We start from the raw sequence: 12,255 nt of genomic DNA, 5'->3' as shown, positions 1-12,255 counted from the left end.
AATAGCCGCATACCACAGGTGGCGTCACGAACATTAACTTCAACTCATCAGCCACATATTCAACTGACACCCACCAGGGCCACGGAGCCGGGCCCGGCCACCACTGACTACCACCGGACTAGTCCGGCCCGGCACCGGGTGTCCCCTAGCCCTGGGGTGGGCGAGTCAGTATCCCCTCCACGGGTATGGGAGGTGTATTCCCGGGGCCCAGGTGTAGGTGGAGTGCTGGGACGCAGTCTGCAGGGCTGGACCAGATGATACTGGTGTACTCACTATTTTGAATAAAGTCACACAGAGTCCAGATAGTAAACCAAGTGCCGGAAACCAGTAGCCTCCGGAGGGGTGTGCTCAGGTCCCGAACACCGGTAGGCAGGCCAGGGGCCCTTCCTCCTGCACTTCTGTGTTGCTGTCTTGTGTATTGACTAGTCCGTATGAATCGGGGAAAGTCTACTCCCGGTGACTTTTCTGTGGGAGCTGTGGCAAGCGAGATCTGACCCTTGGGATTTTAACAGGCATTTGCAGACGCCCTATACCCCACGTTGGGCATACCGTCTCGCTCTATCTGGGCTGCTAGTGGGACAAGACTTGGAATGTTGTCCCCTGCTGGTTAATTGGAAAGGTGTAAATATATGAGGTATTGGTAGGTAATATGGCCATGGTACAGAAAGCCCACAATCCACATCACGGATCCTCATTTTTGTGAGTCCCTACACTATTCTACCCTACACTTCCCAAGGAAGCACCGAAACGCGAGCGTCAGGGGAAGGCATCACAACCCACAGCCTGGTGTCTGGTGTCCCTGTAACATCTAGGTAAATACACTTTACTATTGTTTATACTTAAAGCGCCAGCACCTTAACGGCGCCAGCACTGATCACTCCTGTGATCAGATGTTTGTATGCATTTACATTCAGCTAGCAACCTCATTACTTATGGTGATTTAATCTCCTGCTACACATGACACTTTACATTATTCCTTTCTTTCTTTATGGTAATACAATGGTTTTCCATTACTATTGTGTAATGCATTATATTATTTATTGATTAGCACTTTACTCCATACAGATGTATATATAAAATACACTATATTCTATATTGAGAATTACTTATTATATATTTTTTATATATTTTTTTTTATATACATACCTTGGTTCACTATGTATACGCCATAAATACTTTGTCATACAGCACAGTTTTATGAAAATATATTTATGATCTCATATATTACTCTGTGCATGAATTTGGCTATTGTTGTGACGACTTGTTTCATTCCAGTTTATGGCTGGTGTCTTATGAGAATTTTTATGTATTTTATATTTAATAAAGGTTGTTATTATTATAGATCTTTTTTCGGTCTCCCCCCTTTTTTGGTAATAATGTTCCCTGTTGTGGATTCCATGATGAGCAGATCTTTCTTCTGTTTCCTTCGCCTATGGTGAAGGAAACAGGTGGCCCAATGTAGTGACATCATTGCGGCATCTGTGATGGGACTCTGATGTGGGCTGCTACTGGGGACCACTAAAAGGCCTGGATCTTGAAACTGTAATGTGTTACACTGTGTTAATGTGAACCTAGCCTTAAATTCTCCAGAAGTCCAAAGCACTAGAGGAATTCATGAAAAAGCTTAGTCTAATTTAGTCCATAAAAAAAGACTTTGCAATATTTCGACCAAAATGGCCTTTATCAAGCAAAAACTGGCAAAAACAAATACAGCACATTTTTTGCTTCAAGTGCAGTGGGGTTTTTTTTCTTGTCCATTTTTACCTAATAAAGACCATTTAGGCCAAAATGTTGCAATGCGATTTGTTTGTTTTTTTTTGTTTTTAATTAATTAAGAAAACACCTAAGTGTTTTTTTTTTCAAAACCTCTGGTGCCTTTTACTTCGGGAGAATAAATGTTAGTTTGACTTGTTACGGAAAAAAAAGGAAAATCAAGGAAAGTTCACACAGGGGTTCACTGAGTCACTGTTCTGTCAAGTTTTAGAGCAGTTATTCTATTAGTAAGGCCATTCTTGATACCTAAGACCTTAATACACAATAAAAAAAGCTAACATTTTAGGGATCCTCTGGTATTACACTATTATGTGGGTCCCTTACATGTACTTTGATCCTATTCAACCAATTATTTAAAAAAAAAAAAAAGGCATAATGAGGAATGAAAAAGGGGTGCAAGGACCTTAAAGTTAAAAGGGTTGTCCACTACTTGGACACCACCTTCCCAATCTGAGTGTTTCCACTGTTAAAGTAAAAATGTTTATACCCACCTCCGGTTCCGGGCACCATTCCATTGGTATCGGCAATCGATCTCCCGGGGCTCACATGACGTTGTTACGTCATGCGAGCCCTGGGTCCAATTAGTGCTGGCTTCACTCTCCCCACCTTTGGATGAATCCAACATCAAGAAGAAGTTAGAGCTGTGGGCCACTCACTTTCTAATGATGATTGATATGTCCAAAGGCGGGGAGAGTGAAGCCAGTGCTGAATGGGTGCGGGGCTCACGTGATGTAACAACCTCACGTGAACCCTGGGAGAACAAGTGCTGCACTGCCAGAACGGTGCCAGCACCGGAGGTGTATATAAGCATTTTTATTTTAAGGAGAGCAAACACTCAGCTTGAGAAGGGGTTGTCCAAGTTGGGGACAAACCCTTTAACACTAGAAGTCCCAGAGAGGGGTCATTTGACATTTCTACCATTGGAACCCTATGGAGCTCGAAATTCCTGGGACTTCTAGTGTTAAAGAAGATGTCTTGGGCTAAACAATTGATGACCAAAACATTGGTTGGATGTGACATCGGGCACCCCTATGATCAGCTGAAATCTACTCTTGTGGTTGGTGGATATACAATAAGCCATGTAGGTGACGGAATACTTCAGCCATAACATTGTATAGCGGCTATTGAGGAGTACTGCATTTTGCATTTTATCTCCTATTTATTTAAATTAGGTAATCAGAGATCAGATGTCCGACACACACCAATCTCCTGTGGATAGGCCATCAATTGTTTTGTCACGGACTATATTTTCAGTAAAATATTAACCCACCTAAAGTATCCTTGGCCATTACACTTTATAATATTTCATTCACAATGAAGATCCCTTCTCAGATACAACCTGGTCCATCCCTCAGCTAAAAGTCTCAATGCTAAGTCTCTTGGTAATAACCCTATTGTGACAACCCCTATATGACGTGAACATGAAGCTCACATATAAATCCACTTAATATTATATTAGGAAAGTACATCCTGAGCAATTTGCAAATGTAATATTATTATTGAAATGTGGGTCTTTACAAGCCTGCCTGTGTGACTCCAACAATAGTATTATATTGCGTAGCTGCAAGGATTGATATAACATATGCTTGGTAACATCTGATACTTGAAACCTTTCATTCATGACTTACGGTTCTTACCAATCCAGAAAGCAGAGGAATCCCTTAAGAATACTTGTAGGTGTATTTAACATAATGAACAGTGAAGCATCGAGATCACTACCTGCTGACAGCTGTTTCTCTCAAGACTGACAAATGTGCCATGTTCTGCGTGAGGAAGCTTCAGGCCTTCTTATCCCCAGGGTCACCATATTATTTCCAAACAGGTCAACAGCTGTAAAAGTGTCTTTATTGCGAAGCTCAATTTTAACTGAGAGCCTCTGATATTGATCACAGCAGTGGGTTTTTTACCATATTCCTCATCATCATGAAGAGAAAGTTGAGGAATCAGAATCTGCTCCCTGTAGTAGTGGCTTTGGTCATAAGTCTACAGAAACAACATTTGGTGTGTGGTCAAGAGTGCAGGCTGATAGGAAAATTTGACTTACATGGATTTGTAGAATCTAAGAATCATGAACTCATTATTGGCGGCATGTTTCCCTTCCACTGCAGGACCATCTTGAATAATGACACCGATATGGAAGAACCCAAATCCCCGAAATGTGAAGGGTAAGTACTTTTGTCACTATTTAGCAGAAGCGACTTAGAATAAATCATCAATATCATTAAGGAGATCGGGTAGTAGCCACTCTTTGTATTCTTATCTGATGTATAGAAATTGTGTCTTTAGGTAATATGCTTTACCAGTTATTCACCAAGGTGAAGAAACATAGGAGGGTTTCAATAAAAGTTAAATAATTTAATGATTTGATAATGATTTGGAACTTGAATCTCACGTTTAATACCTTTGCTGACTGGTAGAGTATAGGCGGTTAGGTTGGGGATGCTACTGGTAAATAGCATCTTCAGGGAGTTAATAGCTGTTTTTCCCATTTGCTGTGTAAGAGCTCGCTCACAATGTCATATTTTGTGTCTGAGTGCGATCCGACAAAACATCGAATCACACTCCAACCAATGATAGCCTTTGAAGACATTCACATGTCAGCTTTTCCGAGTAAAAGCATGCTCGAGTTTGTTCTGCTATTCAGACCACACTCTGCCATTCAAGTCTATTGGTGCATTAGACTGCACTCGGATGACATCTGAGTGCAGTCCGGTTTCTGTGCTGTTGATGATTTTTTGGATTTGCATTTCAGCACCAATTAACTAATAAATGTTACTTGTATTGTTACTTGTATTTTGTTATTGCAATTTTTGTGTTTTTTTAACATGCTCTTATATAGCTTGTTTTTTTCCCGCTGCGCATTGTCTTTGTTTTTTGGCATGCTGTCGTATTTCAAATAAATTAATGTTTTAAAAACTTCCTTTTTGCTGAGCTACTTAGCTTTAAAAACTCTTATTAGTAAAGATATGTACAAACTGCTTGCATTTTCCCAGCATTATATATATATATATATATATATATATATATATATACATATATTATATATTAGTGCCAATTCGCATCCTATCTATCAGTATAATCTGCAGGACCCTCATAGCAGAAAATATTGCTTTTTTGTTGGTCGGCTTTGCTGTGTTTAAGGTATGGCAGATTTTAGTGCAGTTTATTTTTAACCAAAGCCAAGAGACTATCTTAAACTAAGCCTGGGTTAAGACGGCAACATTGAAAATTAGACTATTTGTGAATGCAACTTGTCCACATTGCAGGCTGGTGCAGTCTTTCGATTGAATGTATTATTCTGGTCCAGGTCCATGAAATGGGCCAAAGTTGTGCATGCTGCAGTTCTTTTTCTACCAATGGTCTATATGGAAAATCGACTATGTGCTCTGACACACTGGCTATAATGGATCCGTGTGCTCTGTGTATGCAGTATGTAGCGCACATGGACAGCACAAGAACTAATTATATGATCGTCATAAAAGTCAAGCAAGACTTCTCTTTTCTTTTGGGTCCAATCTTTGATTTGGCCAATAAGAAGATGCAACTAAAAGTCCCAGCCCAAAATTCATGGACAGATCAGTGTCCATAGATCTTTTATGGGTCAATACTAGCTTTAGGCCTTACTACTAATACTTACTACTAATACTTAATACTAGCCTTACAGGCTTCGTTGTATTTTGCATTATGATGGCGCATGCCTTTTTTCTTTTTGTTTACATTGCATTGAGTATGATGAAAAAAGCCTTCGGTATGGGGCATATAGGCGTTCAATAGAGATATAAGGATACAGTCCACTGCAAAATCCATTGGATACATAAGACATTGTTGCATTAGTCAAATACTCTAGAACTGTAGAAGTCTCCCAAAATTTCTAATTGATTCTTTAAAACTTTTTGTAATTTTTTTTTCTTTTAACTTTCTGTTTTTATTCAGCTTTTCTTCTAAAACCTCATGTCTATTAACAATTAATTTATAATCAAATCCATGGACGGCTTGCATGGTCACATGGTTCTGAATAGCAACTTGGTTGCATAGTATCCACTCTGTCACAACTAAATAGGACCATAGCCTAAGTGGGTAATACTTCTAATCCCCCTTATGATAATTGTTTGCGTTCCTCATTCGTTTGTGTTGTCCCATTTGCTTTGTCTCCATTGTTGTCTCTTATTTGAATTGTGTGCCTATTCACCTTGTTGTTAAGGGATGTAAGGGCGATGTACATGAAAATGCTGCCAGAGATAGGTGGTATATACCAAGGCTTAATAGCAACTTTTCGAGAATTTATGCTGGTGGAAAGACTGAGGGACATTAAGGATATGAGCAGACAATGTCTTTCTCAGGCAGATTTTACCTTATATCGCCCTGAAAAAGTTCTTAAAATATGCTAAAAAGACTGAATATATGCATAGCAATGGAAAAACTACTTCCTATGCATATATTTAGTCTTTTGAGCTTCCTCTAACTACATCAGGCTTTGAAAGCCGTGAAGTTACTACAAGCAGTGACATTAGGTGACTTCACTTTGGAATAAACTCACTAGTTTCTATATACAGTTAAAAAAATAGTTGCTGGCACCAAAGCCACTGCAAAAATGGCTATAAAGATGCCAAAGAATATGCTTCAGGGAAAACACTGTTTTCCTGACGCGTCTTCTGCTTAAAAAACTCAGCAAGTACATCAGCCTGTAAAGATGTTGTGTGCACAAACTCTAAAGGGGGCTTTACACGCTATGATATCGCTAGCGATATCACTAGCAAGCGTACCTGTCCCCGTCGTTTGTGCGTCACGGGCAAATTGCTGCCCGTGGCGCACAATATTGCTAACGCCCGTCACACATACTTACCTTCCCTAGCGACGTCGCTGTGGGCGGCGAACAACCTCTTTGTTAAGGGGGAGGTGCGTGCACCGTCACAGCGACGTCACACAGCAGCCGACCAATAGAAGCAGAGGGGCGGAGACCAGCCGCATTATCGACACACCCACCTCGTTGCCGGAGGACGCAGGTAAGCTGTTGTTCGTCATTCCCGGGGTGTTACACATAGCGATGTGAGCTGTCTCAGGAACGATGAACAACCTACGTCCACAATGACCAACGAGATTTTGAAAATGAACAACGTGTCAAAGATCGACGATTAGGTGAGTATTTTTGATCATTAACACTCGCTCAGAGCTGTTACACGCAACGACGCCGCTAACGACGCCAGATGTGCTTCACGAATTCCGTGACCCCGACGACATATCGTTAGCGATATCATTGTGTGTAAATGGTCCTTAAGGCTATGTGCGCACGTCCATGCTGAAATTTCTGCAGCGATTTGGCAGCATATGAGCGCTTCAAATTGCTGCAGAAACACTGCATAATGGATGCAGTGTGTTTGCAGCTTAGATGCTGATTTCACGTGCTCGGGATGCTGCCTCTGCCATAGAAAGAGTGGGAGCAGCATCCATAGCGCACGAAAGAAGTGACATGCTGCATTTTTAAACGCAGTGATTTTGTCACATTTTTGACACTCAAATTGCTGCGTTCAAAAAAACATCGTGCGCATGGATTATGCACAATCTTCATAAATTGTGCAGGGGATGAAGGACGCATGCATTTATGCTGCAGTGCAATACGCACGCAGCATAAATGCATGAAATTACGCTACGTGCACACATAGCCTAAGAGGTATCGCCTGGTCAATGTGGGCTTTGACTGGCCTCAAAGCCTGTGGAGAGATTATTTTTCCAATTCTGTCATATTTAAGGCCTTTATTGTGACTATTAAACTTTGAGGACATCTCAACCGAACTTAGATTATTGACATACAGTTCTGTGGTGATGTAAGTTTGGTTCAGCAGAACTTACAACCACAAGACTTTAGAATGCTGGCATACTACAGATACTTTCCAGGACATACAATGGGTCAGAAGAATACGTTCACACACCTCTACTTGGTTCTTACGATATTGGCAGCCAAGCCTTGGCTACTCACATGCTAAGGCTGGAGTCACACTTGCGAGGGACTCACGTGAGTCTCGCATCACATCACCCAGCACGACCTGCTGCTTTCAGGACACGAGCGTGCAGCTGCATAGAAATTCATGCAGCCGACCCGCTCCCATCAGGAGAGTGTGCAGCCGTGCTGGGTGATGTGATGCGAGACTCACGTGAGTCCCTCACAAGTGTGACTCCAGGCTAAAATCTAAAACGTAGCTGAGTGCTTCTCTCCACAGGGCCTTTAAATGGTCTCATAGACTTTCTGTTGATCCAGCCTTCAGACTCTGACGAGAGCAGCATCCGACTAAGCACTTCTGCCCCTTTGGTTTTAGCTATTGGTGGGTGCCTTTGCACCTTTTCCTCCTCCATTAAAAGCTTTTGACAAGACATATAAAAAAAGTGCAGGTTAACCACTAGGACCTGACTTCAAATCTTTATCTGTGTGTTGAAACAAGTATCACATTTTAACATTGAATTTTTTTTTTTTTAGCTATATTACTTTCTCTGCAGAGATTACAATATGTGACAATTTTTACGAAACTTCAGATTTCCCTGTACTACATTTTTATATTAATTTTTGCAACCTCTGCACCCATTATTACCCTTAATATGCAAAGACTATGGCCGGAGTCACACTTGTGAGTGTGTGTCGCCCTGGGCAAGCCAGGGGTCACAGGTCACAACACCACCACACCCCACACTCCAGGTAGGCACATCACAGCTAACCAGAAATCCTTGTTGCCTTCCTCCAGAGGCTGATGATTCACACCAGGGGGTGGGCCAGGCGGTTGGCTCCGCCCACCAAGGAGATCACAGTTCTGGAGGCGGGAGAAACCAGGCAGTCCAGTGAGGGACATGAACGAGTGAACAGCAGAGTAGCCCGGGGAGGGCAAGAGTAAACAACAAAGAAGTAAAAGTGAAGGAAAGAAAAGTGGAAAAGGAGGAAAGCAAGAAGTGGTGACAGAGCAGAGAGTGTGCAAAGCCTGAAGGGTCCAGCTTTGTGGAGGGCCAGAACAGCAAGGTCAGCGACGGCGGTGACTGTCTGGAGGGGGACCATTTGGAAGTTCCTGGAAGGACCCCGTTGGCTGTGTGCCCGGTGGTCTGGAGCAGTGTTCCGAAGGACAGTCAGCACCAGGGCAGGGGCCTCTCGGACCCCGGCAAGGCTAGGAGTCGCCAAATTTGCCGAATCCGTCAGTGAAGGGGACGTAGATCCCCCAGCAACCAAGTCCCGATTGACGGCAACAGCCCAACCTGAAGCAGAGAGACACCGCCACCGCCAAGGCACCAGTTTCTCAGGGCCAGCGCCTGCGGGCAAAGTGTAGAGCTCCTCCGGCCCAGATTGCAGTCGGGGAGCGGGTAACCGGAGGGAATCCACCGCTACCATCAGTCAAACTTAGGTGCAAGGAAGAGGGACATCACCGTCACCTACCGGGAGTGCAGGTGCAGCCGTCTGTGGGACCGTCCTACCAGCCGTTTGGTTTACCGTACAAACTGTGTCCATGTCTCAGGCTGAGTGAGTACCACAGTGCCGCAAGGCACAGCGCTGCCCCCGCGTCCCTGCGCCCACCAGGCCCCGCACCTCACCACCCATCACCGGGCCCCGGGATCACCAACCCCTACCCACGGAGGGGCAACACAACACCTGGCTGCTCCCCATCACCATCCCCAGGATCCCCACCCAGAGCAGCGGTGGTGCAATCACCACAACCGTGGGTGGCGTCACGAACTATAACAATCCCCCACACCCAACCACAAATCCCCTTTCACTCACGGGCGAGGAGTGTCGCTCGAGGAACCCTGGGATCCGGCCCACGGCTCGAGCCACCACTGAGCAGCTGCCGGACCTGAGCAGAAGGGGTGAGCGTAGTGTGCCGACACCCTCCTCCCCGCCCGCGACAACTGCCTCGCGTGTAACTCGCGCGAGTCTCTCATTGAATCACCCGGCATGGCCCCACACTCTGCTGACAGGAGCGGGTCAGTTGCATGTATCTCTATGCAGCTGAGACGCTCCTGTCCGGAGAGTGTGCAGCCATGCCGCGTGATTCAATGAGAGACTCGCACGAGTTACACGCGAGGCACTCACACGGGTGACTCTAGCCTATGAAATATCTTACCAACACATTTTACCATCATCGTTGATGACGTCAGATTTACCCACAGTAGTGTGATCTGAACCTGGTATATATAATACAGCACGATATTAGGAAGGGAAAAATATCAGTAGCAAGTTCCAAAAACTGCACTGTTAGTCACAATATGTCCATGTATTAGCAGTTTCTTATTTATTAGCCTAGATTGAAGTCTTTAATTTTTATTTGATTTGCATGAAAGAAAATTGGACCAGATGGTTAAATAGGTTTAGTGTTATTGACAGGCAGAGTAACAGCAGCGACAGCTGTGAAATTCAGGTGAGACGTGATCCTAATAACCCCAGCTCTATAATCAGGAAGGATAACCCGCAATTAAAAGGTGGGATTAGGCACTTCCACTATCCTTGTCTATAAAAAGTCTACCATATCCTTCATCCCTGAAAGTAATTCAGGTGAGACAATTTTGATGAGCCACATGTTGTCATATTTGTTATGATTTTACTATTTCATCAGTTAAAGGGGTTTTCCCATAATGGATACTTATCTTCTAAAAAATGAATAGTTAAAAAATGTTAGACTGCTCGGATCCACAGTAATCACTAGCATGGGGCGCTCAGGACCCCCGAATGATCACAGTGGTGAGACGTTTGGTGCTGTAATCAGATGTCTTCTGTGCTTCTCCATGCTAAAGGCCCGAGCAATCAAACACTTTACAACTATCATGCGAAAAGTTTATATTTGTCCATTGTTGGACAACTCCTTTAATGTTGAAAACTCATTAGGATCTATTCACACGTAGAACAAAAAAATCCACCTCACCGCAATCTTTATCCAGGATACTTGGAGCACAGAGTCGTCTATGCTCAGACGTGAAAATCCAAAGGTAAGGAAAGGTGATCCAGCTTCACAAGTAAAATTTCCTTTATTGTAGATGTATTAAAAAGTCCAAAAGAATTACAAAGATTACAAATCAATTAATGTCCATGGCACTCTTGACGCGTTTCAGGTGTGTGAACACCCTTAATTGATTTTAATCTTCGTAATCCTTTTGGAATTTTTAATACATCTACAATAAAGGAAATGTTACTCGTGAAGCTGGATCACTTTTCCTTACCTTTATACTCCCACGTACAGGCTTCTGCCCCAGTGAAAATTCTAATTTTCATAGCAAAATGATTGGGATTTATAAAAACGCAAAAACATAGGGGGACATCTACATAATGCAGTTGTCCCATGTTCATTAATGTCATTAATGGTTATTGTTACAAATGGCCTAAAAACACAAGCAAATTTGGATTAGCTTCCTATTAAAAATCCTCTTCATTCTTAAGAACGGACAGATTTTTAATTCTATAGTCTATCAGAGATGGCCAGTTTCTTGGCAAGTGATCCAGCTCTACTTACAGGCTGCAATCACAAAGCTGCCATTGGAGTGGACAAGAGTCAGGCCAGCAGCGTGACGATGCGGTTGGTCTAAAAAGTCACTCTTCGGCAGAGATCAGCGCACACAAGTTTCAGACCGGCCATAGAGTACTGTGTGCCAGAAAAGAAAATAGCAAAGTCACGGTCTATAAAAAAACAATGCACACCAAAGTTTATCAACTTCGCATGGAAACCAAATTTTTTAAAATAATTTTATTTATCTAACACCAATAAATTCATAAGAAATATGGGCACGGAAAAATATAAAAACACCTAAAAAAATATCCAAACAAATGCGAGACATCGATTATGTGGTAGGGGTTATAACAAACCCTCCACAAATACACACAAAACATCACAACCACCCATAGCCAAGTAAGCTGGACAGGACTCACTGAAACCAAAAAATAATGATAAATGGAAAGAAACCTTAATAAGTTATAAAATATATTAAGGGGAGAAAAAAAGGTAAAGCAATAGTTATAATATGTACTTAGTGTTACTTGAGGATGGACGAGGGTGTGAAGGACCCCACATGTATCACGGGTAACAGAACAGCTTCCTTAGGGGTTTTTGCATTTTTATTCTTGTATGTGTCTTCTAATGAGTATTATCTGCACTCCTGTATGATATTGTGATTGTGACATTCTTTTTTTCACTTTATATTGAACAGAAAATTTGGTTTACCTGCTACACTCAATTCACATGCTCCAATGTAGAATCAGTAATAAGCAATGATTGTTATTAAAGAATAATTCAGTCAATCATAAATTACAAAAACATGAATCAATATTCACATATAAAATAAAAAGGGGTCTGTTTCTTCCCCGGTGCATGCTGACTGTCTGCAATAGTCAACAGTGCACCAACTATTCTGAAATCTGCATGTACATATCTGATTGGCTGTAACTGGGAGGTGGAAGGAATATATAAAAAAAAGAGATGGGAGAAGATGGGGAGAGAGAAGACAAAATCAGAAATAAGTCTAAGG

General features: G+C 42.5%; 1 protein-coding gene across 1 annotated transcript in view; it reads left to right on the top strand.

The window, feature by feature from the left end:
- The first annotated feature begins 3,696 nt into the window (after nucleotides 1-3,696).
- LOC142295479 (vomeronasal type-2 receptor 1-like) overlaps nucleotides 3,697-12,255 on the top strand; it is a 144,674-nt gene continuing 136,115 nt past the window's right edge. The window contains exon 1 of the mRNA XM_075338577.1: nucleotides 3,697-3,938. Coding sequence (XP_075194692.1) covers nucleotides 3,697-3,938 — 242 coding nt within the window. The remainder of the gene's footprint in view (nucleotides 3,939-12,255) is intronic.

Source organism: Anomaloglossus baeobatrachus, chromosome 3, assembly GCF_048569485.1.
Source record: "Anomaloglossus baeobatrachus isolate aAnoBae1 chromosome 3, aAnoBae1.hap1, whole genome shotgun sequence".
NCBI lineage: Eukaryota > Metazoa > Chordata > Amphibia > Anura > Aromobatidae > Anomaloglossus > Anomaloglossus baeobatrachus.
The sequence above is the reverse complement of the archived record's forward strand: the minus strand, read 5'-3'. Positions and strand labels throughout refer to the sequence as shown.